This window comes from Leptopilina heterotoma, unplaced genomic scaffold (genome assembly GCF_015476425.1).
Source record: "Leptopilina heterotoma isolate Lh14 unplaced genomic scaffold, ASM1547642v1 Lhet_144, whole genome shotgun sequence".
NCBI lineage: Eukaryota > Metazoa > Arthropoda > Insecta > Hymenoptera > Figitidae > Leptopilina > Leptopilina heterotoma.
In genome coordinates, this window is record NW_025110862.1 from 1,559,107 (window position 1) to 1,584,625 (window position 25,519).

The 25,519-nt window shown below is 26.8% G+C and overlaps 6 protein-coding genes across 7 annotated transcripts; all 6 read right to left on the minus strand.

Moving 5' to 3' along the window:
* Nucleotides 1-482: 482 nt before the first annotated feature.
* LOC122498252 (glucose dehydrogenase [FAD, quinone]-like) lies at nucleotides 483-5,223 on the minus strand. The gene is made up of 5 exons (XM_043605904.1): nucleotides 5,179-5,223; nucleotides 2,964-3,067; nucleotides 2,233-2,334; nucleotides 1,812-2,129; nucleotides 483-1,718 (listed from the first exon to the last, which is right to left on the minus strand). The coding sequence occupies exons 2-5, from the start codon at nucleotides 3,054-3,056 to the stop codon at nucleotides 483-485; spliced, it is 1,749 nt and encodes a 582-aa protein (XP_043461839.1). The 5' UTR covers nucleotides 3,057-3,067; nucleotides 5,179-5,223.
* Nucleotides 5,224-5,479: 256 nt separating this feature from the next.
* Nucleotides 5,480-9,528, minus strand: LOC122498218 (glucose dehydrogenase [FAD, quinone]-like). Its single transcript, XM_043605851.1, has 5 exons — nucleotides 9,394-9,528; nucleotides 8,877-8,978; nucleotides 8,619-8,777; nucleotides 6,903-7,055; nucleotides 5,480-6,703 (listed from the first exon to the last, which is right to left on the minus strand). The coding sequence occupies exons 1-5, from the start codon at nucleotides 9,487-9,489 to the stop codon at nucleotides 5,480-5,482; spliced, it is 1,734 nt and encodes a 577-aa protein (XP_043461786.1). The 5' UTR covers nucleotides 9,490-9,528.
* Nucleotides 9,529-10,115: 587 nt separating this feature from the next.
* On the minus strand, nucleotides 10,116-13,561 carry LOC122498247 (glucose dehydrogenase [FAD, quinone]-like). The gene is made up of 6 exons (XM_043605901.1): nucleotides 13,432-13,561; nucleotides 13,126-13,244; nucleotides 12,911-13,012; nucleotides 12,557-12,715; nucleotides 12,116-12,268; nucleotides 10,116-11,753 (listed from the first exon to the last, which is right to left on the minus strand). Exons 2-6 carry the CDS (start codon nucleotides 13,234-13,236, stop codon nucleotides 10,530-10,532), a joined length of 1,749 nt encoding a protein of 582 aa, XP_043461836.1. The 5' UTR covers nucleotides 13,237-13,244; nucleotides 13,432-13,561; the 3' UTR covers nucleotides 10,116-10,529.
* Nucleotides 13,562-13,769: 208 nt separating this feature from the next.
* On the minus strand, nucleotides 13,770-18,833 carry LOC122498253 (glucose dehydrogenase [FAD, quinone]-like). The gene is made up of 5 exons (XM_043605906.1): nucleotides 18,729-18,833; nucleotides 18,370-18,471; nucleotides 17,487-17,645; nucleotides 16,983-17,135; nucleotides 13,770-15,179 (listed from the first exon to the last, which is right to left on the minus strand). Exons 1-5 carry the CDS (start codon nucleotides 18,831-18,833, stop codon nucleotides 13,938-13,940), a joined length of 1,761 nt encoding a protein of 586 aa, XP_043461841.1. The 3' UTR covers nucleotides 13,770-13,937.
* Nucleotides 18,834-19,659: 826 nt separating this feature from the next.
* Nucleotides 19,660-22,213, minus strand: LOC122498217 (glucose dehydrogenase [FAD, quinone]-like). 2 transcript variants are annotated; one of them, XM_043605849.1, is made up of 5 exons: nucleotides 22,093-22,213; nucleotides 21,676-21,777; nucleotides 21,418-21,576; nucleotides 21,182-21,334; nucleotides 19,660-21,019 (listed from the first exon to the last, which is right to left on the minus strand). In XM_043605849.1, the coding sequence occupies exons 1-5, from the start codon at nucleotides 22,201-22,203 to the stop codon at nucleotides 19,757-19,759; spliced, it is 1,788 nt and encodes a 595-aa protein (XP_043461784.1). In that variant the 5' UTR covers nucleotides 22,204-22,213; the 3' UTR covers nucleotides 19,660-19,756. The 2 variants fall into 2 exon arrangements, with proteins under 2 accessions (XP_043461784.1, XP_043461785.1); XM_043605850.1 differs by having other exon boundaries at nucleotides 21,676-21,737; nucleotides 22,093-22,176.
* A 910-nt stretch (nucleotides 22,214-23,123) lies between these two features.
* On the minus strand, nucleotides 23,124-25,514 carry LOC122498254 (glucose dehydrogenase [FAD, quinone]-like). Its single transcript, XM_043605907.1, has 6 exons — nucleotides 25,503-25,514; nucleotides 25,291-25,392; nucleotides 24,869-25,030; nucleotides 24,575-24,720; nucleotides 23,672-24,369; nucleotides 23,124-23,641 (listed from the first exon to the last, which is right to left on the minus strand). Exons 1-6 carry the CDS (start codon nucleotides 25,512-25,514, stop codon nucleotides 23,124-23,126), a joined length of 1,638 nt encoding a protein of 545 aa, XP_043461842.1.
* Between the last annotated feature and the right edge of the window lie 5 nt (nucleotides 25,515-25,519).

Consider the following 25,519-nt stretch of genomic DNA (forward strand, 5'->3'; position numbering starts at 1 on the left):
AATTAGTAAAATATACTTTGAATTTAGTAAAATTTAACTTTTACTTCCTAGAGGAAGTATTTACTTTTAAATTAGTAAATCTATTTTACTAATAAATAGGAATTTCTACATATTTATTAGTAAAATTTCCTAATTCCAAAGTGAAAAGTCAGTCACTAATTTAAATTAATAAACAATTTTGCTAATTTAAATTAAGAGATTAAAGGAATAAAAAAGGGGAAAAGAGAAAAAAGGATTAGGCAAAACGAAATTAACTGTGATCCTTATAATTAAATTACCAGGTAATTAAAATTAAGTAAAAATTAAATTAAAATTTTCTAAATGTCCCTGCAATTAAATTACTGGGTAATTAAATTAAAGTAAAAATTAAATAAAATTTTTCTAAATTTATTGCTGTAAATGCAATTTAATGAAATATTAGTTACAATGCAATTAAATGCTAACTTCAATAAAATTAAAAAAATTTTTATCGCCTGCAGGAATTATCCTTTCTTCCGAGACCAGTCTTCTTTAATCATATCGCTGCCCTTCTCAGCAATCATAATCGTCGGTGCATTTGTATTGCCTCTAGTGACAATCGGCATAATCGAAGCGTCAATAACACGAAGGCCTTGAATTCCATAAACTCGCAGTCGTGAATCAACGACAGCTTCGCTATCATCTTCTGGACCCATTTTACACGTACCCACCGAATGATTAAGAGTATCAAGAAAATTTTCCAAAATACATTCCCAATATTCGTCGGAATTGAATCTTTTATCCTGACAAGGTGGCAGTGATGTCTGATCAATTTGAAAATTACGTTTCTTGAACTCCGTTGAATTGAGTAATCGAAGAGCGATTCGAATTCCCGATATCATACGTTTTTTATCCAATTTTTGTGAATAGTATCCCGCGTATATTAGTGGTGCACCTCTCACTGGATCTGTCGCATTTAATTTAATGAATCCCCTACTTTTTGGTGTCAATAATACAGGTGCAATGCGTACTTGATTTTCATTTAATTCTCTAAAAATCAATTGTATATCTGGTGTTTCGTCATCAGTCTCCTCATATTCTGTTCGGACAAATCCATTGACAATTTTATATCTAGTTAGAGATAGTGGTCCATCTTTTGATTTGAAGTAGTCGAATAAATTTTCTGTACTTTTCTCGCAATTTACATTTGATGAGATATTTTTCCTGAGTGTTGTAGAAACACCTGTGAATGTCACATGATCGTGAAGATTGTGTCCAACTGAGAGATTCTGTATTACTTGAATATTGTGTTTCTTGAGCTCTTCACTGGGTCCTATTCCGGAGATCATTAATAGTTGCGGTGAATTAATGACTCCTGCGGAAAGAATTATTTCTCGTTTTGCGAAAACTGTTTTTGTTTTACGAGTTTTAGAATCAGTGTATTTTACACCTTTGGCTTTCTTTGTTTTTTCATCGATGATAATTTTCGTTATGTACGATTCACTTTTGATAAATAAATTATTTCTTGAAGCTCTTATTGGTCGAAGAAAAGCAGTATTTGCACTTTGACGAATGCGATTATTTGTTGTCTGCTGACCAAATGATAAACCCAATTGTCGAGCGGCATTTGCATCCTTCGCACTGTATCCTATTTCTTGAAAAGCTTTTTGCAAAGAGTCTCTTATTTCTGGTGTAAAAGGATATGACTCAACTGACAGATATCCTCCCGTGCGGTGATAATCTGGATTTTCTTTTACTACCTAAAAAAAAAGATATTCTTTTTGAAAAGATATTTTTTTAAAAGGTAAATAAAATTTACATTCAAAAATTGTCTCTCAAAAACATAAATATACCTCTTTATCAAGATTATTTTCTGATTTCAAAAAATATGGCAATACTGCATTATAATTCCATTGAGGATTTCCCATTCTTTCCCAGGAATTATAATCTTCTCGATTACCTCGAATATAAACCATCATATTTATTGCACTTGATCCACCCATTACTTTACCACGTGCAATTGAGATGCTTTTAATTTGTTCTGACTCATTGTTCTTTTCTGATTGTGTCTTATATTTCCAATTGATTTGAGGTGAATTTACTAATTCATAAACATATCCGGGAATATCGGTTATCATTGGTTCTTCTTTTCCTGCTTCCAATAATAAAACCTGCGCAGTTTTAAAGAAAAAAATTAGGTTTATTTTGAATTCACAATTTATTGGAATTATTTATTTGATTTTATTTGACAAATAAGTTATTTTTATTATTTACTTTCCAATCTTCAATTTCCGTGAGTCTATTTGCCAGAACGCATCCTGCACTTCCTCCACCAATAATGATGAAATCATATTGTTCGGGTTCTATTTTTATTTGCTTGGAAGAAAAATAAAACATACTTAATTAAATTAATTTTATTACGTACAATAAACGTTTATAAATTACGACTAAAATAACAAAAAAAAAATAACTAAAATAACTATGTCAGAAATTTTATATCTTTTCGTCATAACTTTTGCACTAAAGTGAAAATTTTAATGTTGAGATATATTTTTTTTTCAATTTACTGAAAATGCAAAATTAAATTTCACCTCTGAGACTGTAAGAGAAAAGTTTTCAAAAATTTTTAGGAGGGAGAAATGTGAATACTTTATTTACAATTGTTATATAAATTCTTTCATCATCATTCAGATTATTCATATTGGAATTTAGACAGAATCTAAACCACATTTAGCATTCCTGTATAAATAGTATCGCGAATCAAAAACTACTTTTTGCTAAATAAACTGAAAGAAAATTTATTTGAATGAATAATGAATAAATTTATTTGAATTTAAATCAAATAATTTTTTTCCTTTTTATACATTATTGTTCATACATTTTTGTCATACAAAAATTTTTTCCACGAATAAGTAAATCTGATATTTATTTTCTATTTATAATTAGTATAAATAAGAAAATAGAAATGAATTGACAAGTTTTTATACAATAAAATGAATACTTACCTTATTATACTTATCATCCACGGAGAAATTCCATAGAAAAAGAAGTATCATAGCGTAAAGATATGTGCATATTTCTGATAAAACTGAGAGCATTCTCAATGCGTCTGAAAATAATATTAAAAAAAATATAGACATAAATAATATTTATTATTATTGTCATTATTTATTATTTTTATTATAATTATAAAAAAGTTTTATTATTATTATTATTATTATTATTATTATTATTATTATTATTATTATTATTATAACTTAAATAATTTATTAATCTGTTATTGATATTTTTTAATCTGATTCTCAATTAACTGACGCTTCTTAAAATAATTGAAAGTTAAATGATGGAAATTTTTATTCAATGCTATAAATATTATATAAATAATTAAGAAACATAAGTAAAAAGCAAAAACGTAAATAAAACATTTAAAAACTTTAGAAATTTTTTTTTAATACGTGAAGTTACTAAAACAATATTACTGTAAAAAATTAAAATTTGAAAAGGAAAAAAATTAATTTTGTTCATTGAAAGTTTAGAACTTTAGGAAATAAATAGTAATAATTATTTTTTTATTATTATTAATATTAACATTAATATTTTTACAGGGATCACAGTTTGTCCCCCTTTTTCCCCTTAAACTAATTAAATCCCCTAAAACTAAACTTAAAAATCTTTTTATATTATTTCTCAGTCTTTAAACTTTAAAAATTTTTCGTAAAAGGTAACAGATAATAAATTTTATTTCTAAGAATAATCCAAATTGTTTGTAATTTTTTAACAAATTGCATTATTTCCAGTATGTATTTTACTAAATTCAAAGTAGATTGTACTAATTTTCAAAAAAATTTGCTACGGATATTATAAAATTTACTTTGTAAGTAGCGATTTTTAATAGCAAAATTTACTATTTTCAAAATTAATTTCTTTGTAAAAATTATTCAAATTTTTCTCCAACTTTACAATTAAATTCTTATTTTTAGAGTAAATTTTACTAGTTTTGTTAAGTAAATTTTGCTAATTTTTATTTTTAAAAAATTGTCTTTGAAAATAGTAAAAGTTATTCTGGAAATAATAATTTTGAATATTAAATTTTACTATTTTTGAAGTAAAGTTTTCAAAGTCCAAGGTTAATTTTTACTAATTTTTTTCTGAAATTTACTTTGTATATTGTAAAATTCATGAAATTTTAAAACAAAAGTAGCGTTTTAATAAAAATTTTGATTGAAAATTTATAGAAAATTACAAAATGCGAAAAAGATTTATTTCTTAAAAAGTATAACAAATAAAATATGACTTTTACTTCTAAGAAAAATTCAAATTGTTTGGAATTTTTTAACAAATTGTATAATTATTTCCAGAATAAATTTTATTAAATTCAAAGTTGATTTTACTATAATTTTTACTAAAATTTACTATATTATAAAATTTACTCTGGAAATAACGATTTTTAATTGACATTTTGACTATTTTCATTGTTCATTTTTTCTTCATAAAAGTTATTCAAATTTTTCTCGAACATTACATTTAGCTATTAAAAACTCTTATTTTTCGAATAAATTTTACTATTTTTGAAGTAAATTTTTTTAATTTTTATAAATGAACTTGTCCTTAAAAATAGTAGAACTTATTTTGGAAACACCAATTTTTAATATTAAATTTCGATATTTTTGAAGGAAATTTTTTCAAGTCCCAAGTTAATTTTTACTAATTTTTTTCTGAAATTTACTTCGTATATAATAAAAATCATGGAATTTTAAAACGAAAGTAGCGTTGTAATAAAAATTTTGATTGAAAATTTATCGAAAATTACAAACTGCGGAAAAGGATAAAAAAAAATATCAATAATTAACAGAAAAAGTTTAACAAAAAAATAATTTGATTTAAAAAAAACTGCATTTAGGAAGAAAGGTTAAAAAAATATTTAAAATTAATTTTGTCTGCTACAATAAAATATTTTTAATTAATTTGAAAATTTTTTTTTTTGAAACTGAATCCCGGTTTTAAAAAATAAAATCCTCGTTTTCATGTAAATTAGATAAAAAAAGAGATTTTATTTTTCAAAACCGGGATTCAGTTTCAAAAAACGAAATTTAATCTATTTTCATCAGCTTATTTAAAAAAATGTATTTTAGCAAATGTTCACATAAACAAGGTATCGGAAAAATAAGTGAATATATAATCATGAAAAGAATTTTATTTTTAAAAATGAACGTCACTTACAAATTGAATAAATAAGCGGCTTAATTCGAATGTACACCAACGAATATAAACAAATCTAAACTGACAATGTGCATGAAGATAATATTCTTATTCGCAGTTTTATTTTTAACATTAATTTCCCTTTATCATTGACTGTTTTTTTATTTGTTGAATTTTATATACATGGTTTATTAGGACATTAAAAAAAAAGTGATATATTTATGATTCAATTCCGCAGTATAATGTTCGTTACACATTGTGAGTTGGGTTTTTTTTTATTTCCCTTCTACTTTTTTTTTGAGAGAGAGAGGAAAATTATTCTTTATAGCTTGTACTCTTCCTTGATCATATCACTGGCCTTTTCGGCAATCATAATAGTTGGCGCATTGGTATTCCCTTTTGGAATAGTTGGCATAATCGATGCATCAATCACTCTCAATCCTTTTATACCATAAACCCTTAATCTCGAATCAACAACAGCATTATGATCATCTCTTGGCCCCATTTTACACGTTCCCACAGGATGATATTCAGTTTGAGTATGATGTCTTAAAGTGCAATTCCAATATTCATCGTGATTGTAACGAAATTTATTGCAAGGAGCTAAGGGTACTCTATCGATTTTGTAATTATTTCTCATCATTATATTGGCATTGAGTATCTTGATAGCTAACCGAATACCAGCAATCATTGTATTGATATCCGATCTATTGGAATAATAACCATGATAAATTAAAGGTGTGCCAAAAAATGGATCACTATCATTGAGTGTAATATATCCTCGACTTTTTGGTGACAGTAAAATTGGTTTTATTATAACTTGTCTATCGGTAAAATTTCTAAATGTAAATTGTATATCAGGGATATATTCATCTATGGATTTTGTGTTAACAAATGCGAAAAGCATCGTTTTTGTTAATATAGAAAACGAACTGTTTTTAGTGAGAAAATAATTGAATAAGTTGAGTAAATTATCATTGCAGGAAAAAATTGTTTCTGTTGTATTCTTTTTTATTTGAGCTGAAATACCAGGAAATGAAACATGATCCTGGAGATTACGTCCTACTGGTAAATCCTTTATGACATTGATTTTATGTTTCTGAAGCTCGTTACTGGGACCAATTCCGGAGACCATTAATATCTTTGGCGAGTTAATTGTGCCTCCGGATACAATTATTTCATTTCTAGTCGTAATTCTTTTTAATTCGCCTGTTTTAAGTGAAATATATTCCAATCCGTGGGCTCTCTTTGTTTTTGAATTGATTATAATTTTTGTCACGTACGATTGTGTTTTGATGAATAAATTTTTTCTTATTTCTCTTATTGGTCGAATGTAGGCTCGATTTGTACTTTGACGAATATTATTTTTTGTGGTTGACTGAGGGAGCATTATTCCTATTTGATTCTCAGCATTGACGTCCGTGAGATTATATCCTATCTCTTCGAAGGCTCCTTGTACAATTCGACCCTCGTTGGTTATTGAGGGAAAAGTCTCTACTGATAAATATCCATTAGTGCCGTGATACTTTCGATTATTTTCTACTATCTGAAATAAATTATCGTATTTTTAAAGGGATAAAAATATTTATTATTAATATTAAATATTAAATATTAAATATTAAAATTTTATATTAATTAAATATTTTAATTTAATTATTATTTAATATTAGATATTAAAATTTGAATTATTAATTAAATATTCTTTTAATATTGATTTCCTTTTTACGCATAATTACGTAACTTACATTTGGATCGCGATTATTTTCTGATTTTATGAAATAGGGTAATACTTCATCGTAACTCCATCCTTTGTTTCCCAATTGTGCCCATTTATTGTAATCATTTTGATTACCTCGAATGTACACCATTGCGTTAATGGCGCTTGTACCACCCATTACCTTTGGGATGAATTACAAATTAAAATGATTTATTATTTATGACGTAAATATGAATAACAATAAATTTAATTAAGCGCGTAGTGTAGTTTTTATACTATAAAATAAAAATCAAAGTAATATTGATAAAATCATTATTTTATATTATAAGAATTTTGTTACTGCAACTTCGTCAAAATTATTTTCAACATTTCAATTCAATTATTATTTTCTAGAATTTTTAATTAAAATTCTTCTTTAAACAATTATTTTTAATAATTTTTGAAAAAGTTCTTTGACAATTTTAAAATTCATTTGTTTAAAATTCAATTTTACAAAATTTCAATTATTCGAAAATTCTTCAATTAAATATATATTAGAAAAAAACAACTTATAAAAATTTTAAAAATTTTCAGAATTCAATTATTTATAAAAATTTATGTTATTATGCTTTTAATATTCAATTATTAACTATAAAATTTTAACTGAAATTCATTGTTCAATCAATTTTTATTGGAAAATTTAACTAGAATTCAATTATTTAAATACAAAAATTAATAACTTATTGAATAATTTAATGTTTCATTAAATTGAATTCTCATAAAGAATTTCATCAACAAATTTGTAAATAACTCAATTCTTTTGACAAATTATAATTAAATTTTTAAGAATAATTACATTTTTGAGAAATTTTATTAAAATTGAAATTGAATTTAAAATAATTGAAATTATAGGGAAGAAATTTATAAAAAATAAGTAAATAATTGAATTTTTTGTGAAATTTTAATTATTTTATAAATATAATTAAATGTTTGCACATAATTTTTATAAAATTTTTTTAAATAATTGAATTCTTTTAGAAAATTTTATTAAAATAGATATTAAAAATCATTTAATTGAGAAAAATTTTCAAAAATAATCGAATTCTTGCAACGAATTTTATTAAAATTTTCAAAAATAATTGAATTATTACGAAGAATTTTATTAATTTTTTTTTAAAATAATTGAATTCTAGCGAAGAATTTTATAAAAATCATTTTAAATAATTGATTTTTTTCGAAATTTTTTTTTTGGAGAATTGTGTTTGCAAATAATTAAATTCCTGCGAAAATTTTATTATTTTTGAAAATAATTGAATTCATAAAAAGAATTTTATTATTTACGAAAATAATTGAATCTCTGTAAAAATTTTATATTATTTATGAAAATAATTGAATTTGGAAAGAATTTCATTGAAATTTTTTATAATCTTAATTAAATTCTTTTGAAGAATTTTTTTGAGTTTCTTTAATACTTTGAATTAAATGTTTTCAAAGTAATTAAATTTTATATGAACAATTTCTTTCAAGTTTTTACAATAATCGTCTTTCTTAATAATTGAATAATAATTAATAATTGGATTCTTTCGAAAAATGTTATTAAGAATTTTTTTAATAATTGAATTCTTTCATGAAATATTATTAAAGTTGTATTAAAAAATAATTGAATTTTTGCAAAGAAAAATTCACAAATTAAAAGGAGATAATAATTAGGAAAATATTTAAAGATTATTGGCAAATTAAAAAATTTATTTTTGCAATAACGTACTTTTCCACAAGGCCATTCAATTTTTTCCCTTACAAAATCATCTTCTTTTTCACTTTGGGCTTCGAATTTCCAGGTTAAATTTGATTCTGGAAGCTCAGGCATGAATCCAGGGATACTTGTTATCTCAGGCTCTTCATCTCCTGCTTCCAACAAAAGAACCTTTTTTTAAAAAGAAAAAAAAAACGAAATTTGAAATATTGAGTACAAAATTTCCCATTTTTCTTTATTGATTAATATTATATTTAGAACTGTATTTACTTTCCACTTTTTTATCTCTGTGAGTCGATTTGCTACGACACAACCTGCTGAACCAGCACCAATAATTATAAAGTCGTAAACTTCGGGTTCTGGAGTTACTTGCTTGATTGAAAAGAAAAAAAAATTTTTATTATAATTTTTTTAATTTTTAATCAAGAAATTAATTTCATATTGAAATGATTAAATACTGTTAATTAATTTAATTAATTAATAGTAATACTCATATAGCAATAATAATTAAAATAATACCAATAATATTGATAATAATAACAATTTAAAATGATTTCTGATTATAAAATTTTGATTATTAAATTAGTAATTAAATCGTGAGCTAAAAAATAGTTTTAGTTAATTACACAATTAAAGTTAATTATTGAATTACAAGATTAAATTTTTAATTTAACAATAAATTGATTTTATAGTTTACTAATTAATTTGGTTTAATTTTACTAAATAGAAGCATAAGATAAAAAATAGTTTTAATTAATTGCTTAATGGGAAATAAATGACTAATTACCAAATTAAATTTTTGATCAACCGAATAATTCCACAAGAAAGAAACAATAAGAGAATAAAGACTAATACAGAAATTTGATGTGATTGACAACATCATCAATACGTATGACTAACAAATTATTGAAGGAGTATTTCCTTATGTATAGGAATTATGCGTTCATAAAAAAATTCATCTTATTTATATTATCTATTCATGGATTGCATTCGTTTACTTTTTTTAAATTGTTTTATTATTGAGGAAAAAAATGATACAATATAAAACAGGTCTCCTTTTTTAATTTTTTTTTATAATTTCAAAACTTTGTTGTGTTTATGTTTGAACTCATAATTTCATAGCTTAAACATTCGTAGCTTAATTTATTGCTTAGTATTATTCAGAGTGGATTATTTTTATCGGCGAGCAAACTTTTTGAACTCAAATTCAAAATAAACAATTTTTCGTAAATATTTTCAATTTCGTGAAATAAATTTTTTTAATTTCTCCATGTAGAAAAATTAGTCGAAAGTTTCATAAAATTTCCCTTTGAATTACTATGGATTTTTTTTTGCGTAATTACAAAATTATTTTCATGGGAATTTAATTTTTATTAATGATTGGAAAGATTTTTTTCAAGAAGAGTTTTCTTTTTTTCTATTAAAAATTAAATAAATGTGATATAATCCAAAGGAAGGTACGTAAGAAGAAAAATATTTAAGGTTACTTTTGCAATTTTTAAACAAATTACAATGCAGAGTGTTTTAACTCTCAATATATAAGCCACCGATGTTTTAATCTTCATTACATCTTAAATAATTAATGGAAACTGATTTTAGTTTTACACAATTGAGTAACATTTTTTAAGATAAAAGTAACAAAAAAATAATTTGCTTCTTGGGTACCTTTCTTTAAAGTAAGTTACAAATAATTTAAAAGTTATTTTTAAAAATTTAATAACACGCTTGCAGTTTGTTTCTACATATATCTATACATCACTAATTAATAAACAAATTTTTACTATAATTTAAGTAATAAAAAATAAAATAAATAAATTATCGTATAATTTTTTCGATGTGGACTACAGCTACTTAATCTTATTCTATAAAATCTAGTAAAAAATTACTACAATTAATATTCGGATTAATAAAATAAGATCTGATTTATTCCAAAGAGTAATCATCTTTGACCAAGTCGCTTCCTTTTTCGCCAATCATAATACTAGGTGCATTAGTATTTCCCCGAGTAACAGTGGGCATTATCGAAGCATCAATTACTCTCAAACCTACAATTCCATGTACTTTTAATCTCGAATCAACAACAGCAGTGGGATCTTTTTCTGGTCCCATTTTACATGTTCCCACGGGATGAAAATCGGTGTTAAATTTGCTTTGTAAAAAGCACACCCAATATTTGTAGGTATTAAATTTAAACCTTTGACAAGAAGGCAGTGGTTTGTCGTTGAATATAAATTTATTTTGCCTCATTACTGTCGAATTGAGAATATCAATAGTGAGTCCAATGCCAGCTATTAATTGATCAAGGTCATCTTCTTCAGTGAAATAACCAGGATACAGTAAAGGTGCACCCCGAACAGGATCTGTTACATTCAGAGCAAGATATCCCCTACTTTTTGGTGTCACTAAAATGGGTTTAAAGGCAATTTCATCATCATCTAATTTATCAAAAGTGTATTGAATATCCGGATAATCATTCTCGACGTATTTTGTCTTGGCGAAACCGGTCAACATTACTGTACTAATAGCACTGAGGGGACCTTTTCGTGTTGCTAGATAAGTGAATAGGTGTCCTAAGCGATTTTCACAGGTGAGTGGAACTTTTGGTTTGATTTGTCGTTTAGCCGATAGTCCTGGAGCCGAGACATGATCGTGGAGATTTTTACCAACTGGAAGATCCTTTATTACTTTGATTTTATGCTTTCGAAGCTCGTCACTTGGTCCAATTCCAGAGACCATGAGTAATTGTGGTGAATTGACGACACCACCGGATATGATAATTTCCTTCTTTGCGGAAACTTTGTGTGTTTTGCCAGTTTTTAGGGATGTGTATTCAATACCTGTGGCTCTGTTTGTTTTTTGATCGATTATAATTTTTGTTGCTAGTGCCTGACTTTTGACGAATAAATTCTTTCTCTCGGCTCTAATTGGTCGGATGAAGGCGATATTTGTACTGGATCGAGAATTATTTCCGGCTGTCATTTGCGTTACTGCTACTCCCAATTGATCGGCGGCATTTACATCTAGTAGTTTGTAGCCTCTTTCTTGGAATGCATTGAGTGCTATTTTTCCTGGTTCTGTTAGATATGGAAATGACTCGACTGATAGGTATCCACCTGTTCCGTGGTAATCAGGATTTGCCTCGACAACCTGAAAATTTTAATTTTGTAATAAAATTACAGGCCTTTGATTCACGGGATTATTGATAATATTGAAGTAAATTAAAAATTGAAATCCGTTTATATTAATTGACAAAGTTTCTAAATTTAATTATAAATAATTATTGATTTGACGAACATCTGTAGATTTAATATGAAGATGATTTCTCCACCTGCGAACGCCAAGGTCACCGGTAGATGTCAGTTCAGTTGACAAAACCAGATTCCACGTCACCTAGTGATGACCTTGGCGTTCTCAAGTGGAGAAATTAAACTACCATTTTATTTCTCAAAAACTTTTTTCGTAGAATCGTATTTTTAAAGCAGAAAGTTTGTATTTTTATTATAACTTACTTTATTGTCCAAATTATTTTCTGACTTTATGAAATATGGTAAAACTTGTTCGTAACTCCAGCCGGGATTTCCCATTCTTTCCCAATTGTTAAAATCTTCTTTGCTGCCACGAACATAGTACATGGCATTTACTGCGCTTGAGCCACCCATTATCTTCAAAAATTTTCAATTTTATTTAAGAAAGTAAATAAATTTATATATTTAGTTTAATTAAATATATATAAAATCATTTAACAATGATGATTCTATCACTGAGTCGTCAAATAATTATAAATTGAAGTTAACGATCACTCCGGATCAAGTTTATAAATTAATTTAATTTTATAAATTTAATAGCTTATTTTCCAAAATTATTTTAATAATAATTGAATAATACTTTTAACATTAAGCGAAAACTTAGAAATTAAAGTTTATAACAAAACTGAAAAATTCTTTACGTACTTTCCCTCGAGGCCACTTTACTTGTTTATTTCTTCCAATTGCACTTTTCTCTGGTTGCGTTTTATATTTCCAATCAAATTCTGTATCTCCTAAACTACCAGCATAAGCCGGTATAGTTGCTCGTAACGGCTCCTCTTTTCCAGCTTCCAATAAAAGTATCTATTGTTGAAATTTACAAACTTTTATTGTTTCCTTAAATTAAATTTTCGAAACAGTAGGAAAAATTATTATAACAATTAGAACAGTCTGTCTCAGAATTTGAATTTAGTGAAAATTACTTATGACTATTAGTACAATAAATAATTATATTAATTATTTTCAATAATAAATTTTGTTTTCTTTTGCAATAATTACTTTCCAATCGTTAATTTCCGAGAGCCGATTTGCAACTACACACCCGGCAGCACCAGCGCCAACAACAATGAAATCGTATGCCTCTGGTTCAGGATTTGTTTGCTTAAAAAAGTAATTTTAATTTTTGAAAAAGCTCGTCGTGAATAGCAATTTTTTTTATAATTTTCATTCGAAAAATATTAAGAAAAGTAAAATTAGTTCTATAAAGTACAAACCAAACTAAATTTATTATCCGGTGAGTAGCCGAATAGAAAGGAATAAATCATGGTGGAGAGACAAGTGCAAAAATTCGCTGTACATGTTTCCGCAAAAAGTGGTAACAACATTTTTCGATCTGTGATTGATAAATTATAAATTTGAAAATATTTATTTTAATTTCAATATTTATTATTAACCATTTAGAAGCAAAACAACAACAAAACTTTCATAAACAAGTACTAAAATTAATAAAAAATTTAATTTTTAAGTAAAACAATTTTATTAAGTATCAGAATATTTAAAATTATCATACAACAAAATACCTTTTTTGTAAATCAAAAATATTATTCGAGAAACGGTAGATATATGAGAAATTTAAACATCGATTGCAAATATACAAAATGAGTTGCGTTGGGGCGAAATTTTACTTTTTTATTGATGATAATGTCTTATCAAAAATTGTTTTCGTTTCTTAAATGCAATTTTTAGCCTTTTATCTTTTTATTTTATCCCCTTTTAATGTCTCGGGAATGAAATATTTCTGAAGAAGCTTATCTTTGATAATTAAGGTAATAAAACACTGGAAATTAAAGAAAAACAGAAGTCGAAATAAATCATTCACCGGTGCAATAAAAACAAAAATTAGAATTTCAATTTAAAATAAACCAACATTAATCAACTTTGATTTTAGTTTGGACCTTATTTACTTATCTATACTTTTTCTCTAAAAAAAAATTAGAGATCATAAAAATATGGTAAATTAACTTCTTTTTTCATACTGTTTCTATTTTTAAACAGATTCTTTTAGTTTTTTTTTGACATAAAGGTTTTATGTAACTTTTTCCTTCCAATCTTCTTTAATCATATCGCTACCCTTTTCGGCAATCATCATCGTAGCCGCATTTATATTCCCCCTAGGAATTATTGGCATAATCGACGCATCAATAACTCTCAATCCTTTGACTCCGTGAACCCTTAATCTCGTATCAACAACAGCCTCTGAATCGTCTGCTGGACCCATTTTACATGTTCCAACAGGATGAAATACAGTTGATGTGTACTGTTTCATTTGACACAGCCAATATTTATCAGAATTGAATAAAAATTTACTACAAGGTAATTTTGTATCCTTAACAAGTAGAAATTGATTCTTCCTAAAAACTGTCGTATTAAATAAGTTCAATGTCATTCGAACTGCCTGAAGCATTCTGTCGATATCTTGTTTCGCTTCAAAGTAAGAGGGATAAATTAACGGCTCTCCCCACACTGGTTCATCGCTATTGAGACGAATAAATCCTCTACTAACTGGTGTTAATAATACTGTCATTATATTAAATTTGTCATAATAGGAAAATAATTCTCCCGTTCCGCTGAACATGAGTTGAACATCCGGAGCAGTATCATTAATTAATGTGCAGTTCGTTTGCATGAATGTTGTAACACTTGTTACGCCTGTACTTGACAATGGACCATTATGCCCCTCCAAGTAGTGATAAAAATCTTCTAATTTCCCATCACAAGTGGAATTTGTTTCGTTCATCCTGACAGTAATGCCGAAAAAACTAACATGATCCTGAAGATTAAGACCAACGGATAAATTTTTAACCACTGGAATTTCATGTTTTTTGAGTTCTTCACTGAGTCCTATACCGGAAAGCATTAGTAATTTTGGTCCATTTACAGAACCGGCTGAAAGTATAACTTCTTTTTTGACTTTAGCTGTTTTACTCTCCCCAGTGACAATCGAAAAGTACTCGACACCAGTAGTTTTATTTGTCGTAAAATCAATTAAAATTTTATTCACAAGTACCTTCTTTTTTATGAATAAATTACTTCGTTTGTGTTTAATGGACTGAATAAATGCTTTATTTGCACTTTCTCTGCTTCCATTAACTGATGTTGTTTGAATAATCATAGAACCTAATTGAGTTTCACCATTTATGTCTGTTTGTTTATATCCAAGTTCCTCGAGTGCTTTGAGAATTATCTTTGCATTTGAATCTAAATATGGAAATTTTTGTACTTTCTGGTAACCACCGCTTTTGTGATATTGAGGATTTTGTTCCATAATCTAAAAAGTTTTTTATAATTAATTTTTGCTTTTGTATGCGAGGAGAGAAATTATTTTTGTGACTTCTGTTTAGTTAGTAAAATAATAGCTGCTAATTTTTATTGGTTACAATTATTATTTATTTGCTGTAATTGAAATAAGCAAACATTGAAAATGTTATTATCAATCATAATGTGAAGAAATGAGAACCAACTCGCGCATTTATTTAGATAGAATTACATAATAAAATATAATAAATAAATATCACGTATATAAATCCAGATCATACGTGGTAGAATATTTTTTTAATTTGCCTACGTGTAAAATTTCAAAAACAAACAAAAGTTGCTATGGTGATAACACAATTCTTATATTTATGAACATAAAAATATTCCTATTCTGTTACAATTTTACCTTTAAAAAGATACAATCTACTTAAGAAATAGAAGACAAATGTCAACTTTAATTATTACAAATGTAGATCGCTGTTTGATATGGTAAAAGAAAGTGGTTGTCTTTTTCAAAAATAACAATATTTCCTCTTATCCTTTTTGTTTTATCGAAAACTTTTCATAAAAAATTGGCAAATTTTCAAACATTAGAGAAAATAAAAGAAACTTAATTTTTAAGAAACACAATTTTTATTATCTTTAAGCATCAAATGACTGATAATTGTGAGTATTGTAGGCCACGTACACGTTTTAGCAAATATAAATATACGAATTTGCCCTTAAAGAATGTCACACTAAAAGAAAATATCAAGCATACAACAGCTTTTTGGTAACACTACAAGAATAGAGTCGGTTCCTCTTACAAACGAAACAGTTAATTTTTCGATACACTTTGGCTACGATTGTTTTTCTAGCAGAAATTTTAAGTAATTTTATTTGCAGCAAAGCCAAATAATTTTGAGCAAATTTTTTAAACTTTTTTTAGAAAAAAAGCGAAAATTCTGTTTGACAGTCGTCTAAAGAAAACTTTGATGCTCGCTTTGATGCATATAAGATTATTTGACGAAATTAACCCTGAAAGTAAGTGTCCCAAATAGTCTTGCTTTGCACATGAATATTAAAATGTTTCATTTACATAAAAAATCATTTGACATAGTTTCAATTAGACATAAAAATAACTTGTCACAAATTTCATTTGACTTAAAAATCATTTGCCATAAAACTCATTTCATGTAGAGATCAATTGACATAAAAATATAGACGCGAATTTTAAAAATGTCCAATCACAATTATTTGATATTTTATTGGTATCTTTTAAAATTTGCACCGTAATTTTTATGTCAAATAAACTGACAAATGAATTTTATGCTAAATGATTTTTAAATCAAATGAATTTTATATCGAATTAAATTTATGACAAATAAATTTTATGTTGAATGAATTTTATATAAAATGATTTTTAAGTCAAATAAGATTAATATCAAATGAATTTTTATGGTGAATTAAATTTATGTCAAATTAATTTTACGTCATATAAACTTTATGTCAAATAATTTTCATGTCAAATAAAAATTGATTTTAAATGAATGATAAGTTTAATGAATTTAATCTCAAAATGAAATATATATCACATTAATTTTTTTTCAAATGACATTTAGGTTATACGAATTTTACGTCAAATGGATTTTATGATAAAGAAGCACAATAAATAAATTAATAAAATAGGTTTACTGTTAAAAATTATTAACCCAAAAATAAAATTATCAGCAGCATATTTTACTAACTAAAAATTATTTTGAAAAAACTTGTGACCACAAATACAAATATAAATAAATACAAATAACCACAAATTTTTTCTCTCGCAGTACATTACCTCTTGATCTCTATTGTCTTCTGATTTTGTAAAATATTTCAATATTTTTTTGAAACTCCATCCAGCATTTCCCAATCTTTCCCAAGAATTATAATCTTCTTGATTTCCTCTCACGTACATCATGTAATTAATTGAACTTGAACCTCCCATGACCTAAGTTTTTTTTGTTAAACTTTTCAATTAGGGCATACGTAATGGCTTACTTTTCACTTTTTGTTGTTTTACTTGATCATTTTCGCATTAATTAAAAGTTTATCGGAAAAGCTTAATGTATCAACTTTCATTTGAAAAAATCGTTCTATTATCGTTTTCCTTTTTTACTAGAACAGTCTTTTCTCTTTTTATTTACTTTTTAATTATTTACTCTTGTCTTTTTTTTGTTTGTAAGTCCGTTTTTATGTTAATGAATCAACTTTATTTATTTTTCATAAGTAATCAAAATTAATTTTATTATTTTTTTTATAAGTGGAAATATGTCAATAATTATTGGAAAATATCACTCACTTTACCTCGCGGCCAATTACATCCATTATTTTGTAAACAAGCACTTTTTTGCGGTTGTGTTTTGTAATTCCAATTTAAATACGATTCCTGAAGTAATGGACTAAAAGCGGGAATATTGCTGGCTTGTGGTTCATCATCACCAGCTTCCAGTAAAAGTATCTATTATAATTTCAAAGAAAAATAATTTTACTTTATCAGTTTAAAATTTTAATAATACATTCTACTGTAATGACTTGTTTTTATTAATGTCATTTTTTAATTATCTAATCAAGTATAATTTTGAAAAAAAATTTCCTAAAATAAACTTTAATTTTACAAAAATATTTTGCCCACTGAAGTTATATTACTCAATTTATCTTTTCTAATAAAATATACATTGCTAAAATTGTTCCTTTTCAATTAAAATTCAATATGTAAAACTTGAATTTTCATTTAATTTCTACTAGCAGTTTTATAAATCCAATAAAGTTCAATTTAAAACTGTAAAAATCGTTTCTCGTCATTTGCAAATTTTTATTTTCCAATAAAAGTCAATTCACATTTGTATTCTTCTATGAAATTAAATTTGTACCTAATTGAAAGTTTAATTTGAAAACTGAATAAATCGTTTCTCTCATTTCTATTTTTGTCAAAACCAAGCTTAATTTTTAAAGTATACATAAATTAGTAATAAACAAAAAATTACAATTCTTTTTAAATAAATGGAAATTCATATTATTTTTAATGGCAAAAAAAGAAATGTATTTTTTAGAATTGAAATTTTTCTTTTAATTTTTCAACTGAAAAGATTTTTGAAAAAGTGACCACCTACTGAATTTGAAAAAAAGTAATTACAGTATTGTTAATAATTTGATTAGAATGTTTTGAGAAATTTTCTTTTTACTTTCCAATTTTCTATTTCTGAAAGACGATTCGCCAAAGTACATCCCGCTGTTCCTGCGCCAATAATAATAAAATCGTATTCTTCAGGTTCTTGTTGAGGGATCTTAAATGATATAAAATTATTTTATCTACTGTTGTAAATTAATTATTTAATTTTTAAACTTTTTAATAATTTTCTAGTTAATTTTATCTGATGAATAATTTATTGCTATTTTAAAAATTATTTTATGTTATTTTTGTCAATTATTTTTCAAAATAGTTGACAAAAAAAATTGATTTATAAAATAATTGAAAAATTATTTTTTATAAATTATTTTCCAAAATAAGTAATTTAATTTCTAATTAATAATTTATTATTACCGGATAAAAATTTTCTTCAGCGGGTTCCCACAGAAGGAACGAAGTTATTGATCCATAAATACAAGCACACGACCAGCCACATGATAAAAAGTATTGAAAAAACATTTTTTCTCACTAATTATTTAAATTTGCCGTTCTCAAATTATTATAAATTACCACCAAATATCGTAGGACTAAATTGAACTAATAATATAATTTATATTAACTATTCATCGTTCATCGCACAATTTAAAACATAATTAACAAGTGTCATTATTTATTACTCGACTTTTATTTTAGACAGTGTAAATTTCCTGGTTTTAGTGTCCACAGTGTTAGTGTATACTTTTATCACTCAATCCATCTTTAAACAAGTTTTTTAAATGCCATATTTTTTCAAACATATAATTATAACTTTTAAAATAAATATTCAAACAAAGAAATACAAGCAAATATTTTTATTTATTTAACTTGAAAATTAAAAGTAGAAATTAACATTTTAAGAAAATTTTAAACTAAAATTTTTTTTTTTGAACGTTCAGAATTTTTAATTTCAGAAGCAAGTTGGAAAACTTTATTTATTCTTAGAAAAAGTATTAAAAGTTAAGAAACCAAAAGAAATTTTTTTAAACTTTTTGCTTATATACACCCAGAAAAAATATATTAATTCAGAGGCTACTAAACATAGTGCTTGTTTTAAATAAACTTTATTTGTTTCAAATAAAATTTTTGTTTAAAACAAGTGAATAATTTAGTACATGAGAAAAGAACTTTGTCTAGAACAGTGATAAGTTTCTCTAAAATAACGAAAGTCAAAATTGAAACAATTAAAAATGTTGTTAATATAGAGAAATTTGTACCCGAAAAGATTTTTTTGTGTAGACTCTGAAACAAATATTCTTTTATTTAACTGCAATTATATGTGGTTGGAAAAAAATTGTCTTTTGGTGTAATATGTAACAAGTGGGCAAAAATAATTAAACACTTCCTACAGTCTTGAAATTTTTTATTATTTTCACATTCTCGTTCTAATTTTTGTAAGAAATAATTTAATTTTGAATCGAACTCCACCATCCAGTTTGTATCCAATCCTTTTTTATCATATCACTCGCCTTCTCGGCAACCATAATTGTCGGTGCATTTGTATTACCTCTTGGAACAATTGGCATAATCGATGCGTCAATAACCCTTAGGCCTTGAATTCCATAGACCCTTAAATTAGCATCAACAACAGCGCCTGGATCATCAGATGGTCCCATTTTGCACGTACCCACTGGATGATAGAATGTATCCGTATATTGTCGAATAATACAAATCCAATATTCATCAGTATTGTACTCAATTTTATCGCAAGGTGGCATTGCCTTCATCACCAATTGAAACTGATTTTGCGTAAAAGCCGTCGTTCGAAATAACTCGAGACCAATTCGTATTCCTTCAACCATTCGTTTAACATCAATATCCTCCGCGAAGTAGTTGGGCTGAATTATCGGATCGCCCCATATTAAATCGGTAAAATTTAATCTCACAAAACCCTTACTTTTTGGTTGTAAAAGAACAGGAAGAATGGCGAACACTTCGAAATAAGGTGACACACCAAAATTACCGAATTGAAATTGTATGTCCGGTAATTCACGTCTTTTTTCGTATTTGGTGCGAACAAATGCGGAAACTGATGTTATGCTTGTCGATGATAGTGGTCCATCATTAGTTGTTAGATAATGAGTCAGATCATTTATTCTCTTTTCACACTTTGGATTATTAACCATATCGGGATTAATTTGGACAAAAAGTCCTTGAAATGAGACATGATCGTGTAAATTATTGCCCACTGGTAGATCTCTAATGACAGGAATATTGTGCTTTTCAAGTTCATCCCTGGGACCAACACCAGAGAGCATTAGTAATTTTGGTGAATTCACAGTGCCCGAGGATACAATGACTTCTTTTCGTGCATAAACAGTGACACTCTTTCCGGTTGGTATGTGTGTGTATTCAACACCTGTAGCTCTTTTTGAGCCTGGATCTATTAAAACTCTTGTTACGTACGATTCACTTTTAACAAATAAGTTTAGTCTACTTTCTCTAATTGGTCGGATGAACGCTCGATTTGTACTGACACGAGAACCATTGATTGATGTTGCTTGCAAATGCGCGACGCCTATTTGATGTTCTCCATTGATGTCTGTCTCATTAAATCCAAGTTCTAAGAATGCTTTGAATAAAATTTTTGTTGGCTGATCCTTGTAATTGAAGCGTTGAACTTGCTGATAACCTCCGGTACTGTGATAATTGGAGTTCTGCGCCACAATCTGTAATTTTTTTTTGTTTTCGAATAAAAAAATTTAAAGCAATCAAATATTCCAAGCAAAATATAAATTAAAATAAATTTTGTTACAATGTTTCAATAATTTTAATATCTTAATAATTGAATTTAAATCTTAAGACCATATGGATAATTAAATATTTCTTACGTCGGGATCTCTGTTGTCCTCCGATCTTTTAAAATAGGGTAAAACTTCATTGTAACTCCAACCTAAGTTTCCCATTCTAGCCCAAGAATCATAGTCGTCACGATTTCCTCTAACGTATATCATGTAATTAAGTGTACTAGAACCGCCCATCACCTGTAGGAATTAGATCATAATTTAGTTTTTTTAGGAAAAAAATTTTTATTCTTAAAATTCATTAAAATAAAAACAAGAAATACTCGTCCACGAGGCCAAACACATCCTTTGTTTCGGATACATGCAAACTTCGTCGGTTGTGTTCGATAATTCCAATCAATGTCTGTTTGACGCATAGTGAATGCAAATCCTGGAATTTCTGCTAATACAGGTTCTTCTCTTCCTGCCTCCAATAAAAGTATCTAATCCGTAAAGAATCAAAATTTATTTTCCCTTTCTTTCTTTTTTTATTTCGTGTTTGCTTGTGGACAAAAAAAAAGAAAAAACGAAGAATTTCTTACGTTCCATTCGCGTCTTTCTGATAAACGATTCGCCAATACACAACCAGCAGAACCACCACCCACTATAATAAAATCATATTCCTCCTGATCGGATTTGCTATTCTTGAAAAAAAAATTTAATATTAGTTCTAATATTAGTTCCAACATTTTTGTGCCAAGGTAAAGGTAACTAGGAAGCAAAACATTTGAGCTTATGTTTGTAATGAAAATATGTAAAGTGGAACGACTCTCAATAATTAATAGAAACTGATTTTAGTTTTGGACAATTAAACAGAAAGTATGAATTAAGGTAAAAATAACACGAACGTAACCTTAAAGTTATTTGCTTCTTAGATACCTTTTTTCTTAGCTAACTAAATAATTGTAAGCTTTAATTTTATAAAAATAAAGTACTTTACTAAAAAAAAATTTATTCACCTCGTTAAATTGTTGATCTTTGGAAAATCCAAGTAAAAGAGAAACTAATGCTACGTAAAAAACGGAACATGTTAAAGGTGTTTCAAAAAGATTTTGAATCGCCATCGACATTATAAGCGAGAAAAAATAATAAAATCTTATTGTAATGCTTTATAAATTTTGAAAGAAAGTGTTTTTTTTCTTTACAATTTAAGTTATGATAATCAACAACATTATTTAAATTGTAATTTTCAAGTACAAAGTATGAAATTGAAAACACGTGGTATAATAATAACACTATTTTTATTCTCTCTAAATTTAGAAACTTAAATAGTTTAAATGTTTTAAATGCATTTTCACTTGATGACGAAGGTGATCATTTTTTTTCATTTCGATGAGAATGCAAAATATGCAACTGTTGTTAATTGCATATTCATTTAATACACATTTAGCATATCTCGGAATATTCATATTTTATTTGAAAAAAAATAGATGGTGACTTTTAATTTTCAATATTTATGTATATTATCGTTGGATACTTTTTGTACATATTGCTGTTCTATTTTGACGATTAGGATTTTTTTTCTGGAATTTAAATAGGAGGATTCTTGTTAACTTGTAACGATTTTTGCTTTTACGAAATAATTTTCGTTTATTTAATATTTATTCAATATACGGGCATTAAAATGTTCCTCTTTTTATAGTTTAATAAATTGAATTTATTTAATGAAACAATATTTTTTATTTAACAAAAGTTGTTAAATAATACATTAAATTTGAAATTTTGTTAATTTCAGGGATCACAGTTGGCACTTTTTTATTATTTCTTAGAGTCTTTAAATTTAGAAAGTTTTTCATTTAATGTTACAAATACAAAATAACTTTTACTTCTAAGAAAAATCCTGATAAAATCTTGATATCACTTTTAACATCAATTTAGGAATGAATTTTGGTAACAATCTTGGTATCACTTTTGGTATCAATTGAGGTATTAATTTGGTAACAATTAAGCTACAAATTACAGTAAAAATCCTGATACCAATAATTCCTATTTATTGAACCCAATCTTCTTTAATCATATCACTTCCCTTCTCAGCAATCATAATCGTTGGTGCATTAGTATTTCCTCGTGCAATTAACTGCATAATTGAAGCATCAATAACTCTCAGACCATTAATTCCATAAACTCGCAATCTTGAATCAACCACAGCATCTTTGTCCTTCTTTGGACCCATTTTACACGTTCCCACTGGATGATATTCCGTATAGGAGAATTCCTTTATTACACATTCCCAAAACATATCACTGTTAAATTCATATTTATTGCAGATCACCAATGGAACATCATTAAGTCTAAAATTATAATCCTTAAAAATTGTCGTATTAAATACTTGTATTACTTTACGAAAGCCATCAATCATTCGTCTCATGTCCGTACCGGCGGAAAAGTATTTTGGATATATTTCCGGTGCTCCCCAAATTGGATCGGTGCTATTCAATTGAATAAATCCACGACTATCTGGTGACAGTAGGCAAACTATGACCCCAATTTTCTCGTAATATATCGATAGTGGATTATCACCAATAAATATAAGTTAAATGTCTGGAATCTCTGGATTTTGTTCATATTTGGTTTGTAAAAGTACGGTTACTGCTGATATTCCTGTTGTGGAAAGTGGACCATGTTTTTGATTGGTGTAAATATTTAGATCTTGTATTTTTTCCTGACAGTTGGTATTGGAGGTGGATTTATTACCAGGAATGATTTGAATGAAATAATTTGTTACATGATCTTGTAAATTGAGACCAACAGATAGATTTTTAATGAGAGGGATATGATGTGTTTTAAGTTCCTCCGGTGGTCCAATGCCGGACAGGAGAAGTAATTTAGGAGATTCGATTGCACCTGCAGAAACGATAACTTCTTTTCTAGCGTATACTGTTCTTGATTCACCAGTAGTTGTCGATGTGTATTCTACGCCAAATGCTCTTTTCGTTTCGAAATCGATTATAATTTTTGTCACGTAAACTTGTGTTTTGATGAATAGATTTTTTCTCACATTTCTTATTGGTCGGATGAATGCTACGTTCGTACTCATGCGAGATCCATTTTTTGATGTTGTTTGCGTGATCATGGTTCCTATTTGTGTTTTTCCGTTGACATCGGTTTGTTCGTAGCCCAATTGTTCGAATGCTTTTGTAAGAATTTTGACATTTGGGTCTAAATACGGATATCTTTCCACGTTTAAGTATCCTCCAGTTGCATGATATTCGGGATTATTTCTTAAAATCTGAATAAAATGATAGATTTTTTTTGCATTTTTGATGTCCAGAGTGAAAATCGAGCATGTTGCATTTGTCGAAAGGGCTATAGTCGCTAAGAGACTATCGACCTAAGGGGACAAATGCAATTCACTAGATTTTTACTAAGGACGGCAGATTTATTTTTATTTCTATTTTGTACACAGTAGAGGAATATTAAAATTCTTTACGTATTTCCTCATCTGCATTATTTTCTGATTTCTTGAAGTAGGGCAATACATCATTATAGCTCCAACCTGGATTTCCTATTTTGTCCCAACTATTAAAATCCTCTCGACTACCTCTTACATACATCATTAAATTTAAAGCGCTCGAGCCTCCCATTACCTGTTTAGGAGTATTTGGTTTAATAAAATAAAATGAGAACAAAATAAGGCAAAATTTGTTTCTGTAGTATCCATTTCTAATTAGAAATTAAAATAGAAAAAAAAGGATTTTTATTGAACAAAAATAAATTTCGTTTTTGTAAAATTACTTTTCCCCTAGGCCAAAAAACACAAGTTTCTCCACAAAAAGAAGAGTACTGATCAAATTTTGGATGATAATTCCAATCAAATTTTGTTTTTTGAAGCATACAGTGTAAGCCTGGTACTTCTGCAGCAAGGGGCTCTTCTGTTCCTGCTTCCAGTAAAAGTGACTAGATAACAAATTACCAAATTAGATAAATTTAGCCAACAAGATGTCAATAAAGTTTTGCAGCAAAATATTTTATCCAAAAAGAAAAATTATATTAAAACTATTTTCTAGAATCGATTTCTTTTTGTTTAGAACAATGTTTTTATATGATTTAGAAAAGTTTTTATATGATTAATATGGTAAAAAAATTTTAACAGTTTTCCAAAGTTCTTCTTAATTAAAAATACTGGTTTATAATTATGATGAAATAATGAGAGTTACGGTCCATTCTTTATGCTCTGTCAGTCGATTGGCAACAACACAGCCAGCGGATCCAGCTCCAACTATTATGAAATCATATTCGTCAGGTTCACTTTTTATTTGCTGAAAAATATTTTTCGGATAATAAAACAACTGTAATTAATGAATTATTAAAACAAATAGAACAAAAGTATCGATGGGAAAATATTTGATAAATATGCGCACGTTTTTACTGGTGTCGTCATTATCT

What these genes read in the sequence shown, in the direction of transcription:
- LOC122498252 (XM_043605904.1), bottom strand. Translation starts at nt 3,056, where the DNA reads ATGCTCTCAGTTTTATCAGAAATATGCACATATCTTTACGCTATGATA. An exon ending in TGGATGATAAGTATAATAAG is followed by an intron (nt 2,335 to 2,963) that starts GTAAGTATTCAT and finishes TTTTCTTCCAAG; the next exon opens with CAAATAAAAATAGAACCCGA. An exon ending in AAAATAATCTTGATAAAGAG is followed by an intron (nt 1,719 to 1,811) that starts GTATATTTATGT and finishes CTTTTTTTTTAG; the next exon opens with GTAGTAAAAGAAAATCCAGA.
- LOC122498218 (XM_043605851.1), bottom strand. Translation starts at nt 9,489, where the DNA reads ATGATGTTGTCAATCACATCAAATTTCTGTATTAGTCTTTATTCTCTT. An exon ending in TTGATCAAAAATTTAATTTG is followed by an intron (nt 8,979 to 9,393) that starts GTAATTAGTCAT and finishes TTTTCAATCAAG; the next exon opens with CAAGTAACTCCAGAACCCGA. An exon ending in CAGAGATAAAAAAGTGGAAA is followed by an intron (nt 8,778 to 8,876) that starts GTAAATACAGTT and finishes TTTTAAAAAAAG; the next exon opens with GTTCTTTTGTTGGAAGCAGG.
- LOC122498247 (XM_043605901.1), bottom strand. Translation starts at nt 13,236, where the DNA reads ATGTTGTTACCACTTTTTGCGGAAACATGTACAGCGAATTTTTGCACT. An exon ending in CGGATAATAAATTTAGTTTG is followed by an intron (nt 13,013 to 13,125) that starts GTTTGTACTTTA and finishes TACTTTTTTAAG; the next exon opens with CAAACAAATCCTGAACCAGA. An exon ending in AAAATAATTTGGACAATAAA is followed by an intron (nt 11,754 to 12,115) that starts GTAAGTTATAAT and finishes TAAAATTTTCAG; the next exon opens with GTTGTCGAGGCAAATCCTGA.
- LOC122498253 (XM_043605906.1), bottom strand. Translation starts at nt 18,833, where the DNA reads ATGTTTTTTCAATACTTTTTATCATGTGGCTGGTCGTGTGCTTGTATT. An exon ending in GTAATTGGCCGCGAGGTAAA is followed by an intron (nt 17,136 to 17,486) that starts GTGAGTGATATT and finishes AAAAAAACTTAG; the next exon opens with GTCATGGGAGGTTCAAGTTC. An exon ending in AAGACAATAGAGATCAAGAG is followed by an intron (nt 15,180 to 16,982) that starts GTAATGTACTGC and finishes AAAACTTTTTAG; the next exon opens with ATTATGGAACAAAATCCTCA.
- LOC122498217 (XM_043605849.1), bottom strand. Translation starts at nt 22,203, where the DNA reads ATGTCGATGGCGATTCAAAATCTTTTTGAAACACCTTTAACATGTTCC. An exon ending in AAGATCAACAATTTAACGAG is followed by an intron (nt 21,778 to 22,092) that starts GTGAATAAATTT and finishes TTTTTTTTCAAG; the next exon opens with AATAGCAAATCCGATCAGGA. An exon ending in GTGTTTGGCCTCGTGGACGA is followed by an intron (nt 21,335 to 21,417) that starts GTATTTCTTGTT and finishes TAATTCCTACAG; the next exon opens with GTGATGGGCGGTTCTAGTAC.
- LOC122498254 (XM_043605907.1), bottom strand. An exon ending in TTTTTTGGCCTAGGGGAAAA is followed by an intron (nt 24,721 to 24,868) that starts GTAATTTTACAA and finishes ACTCCTAAACAG; the next exon opens with GTAATGGGAGGCTCGAGCGC. An exon ending in AAATCAGAAAATAATGCAGA is followed by an intron (nt 24,370 to 24,574) that starts TGAGGAAATACG and finishes AATCTATCATTT; the next exon opens with TATTCAGATTTTAAGAAATA.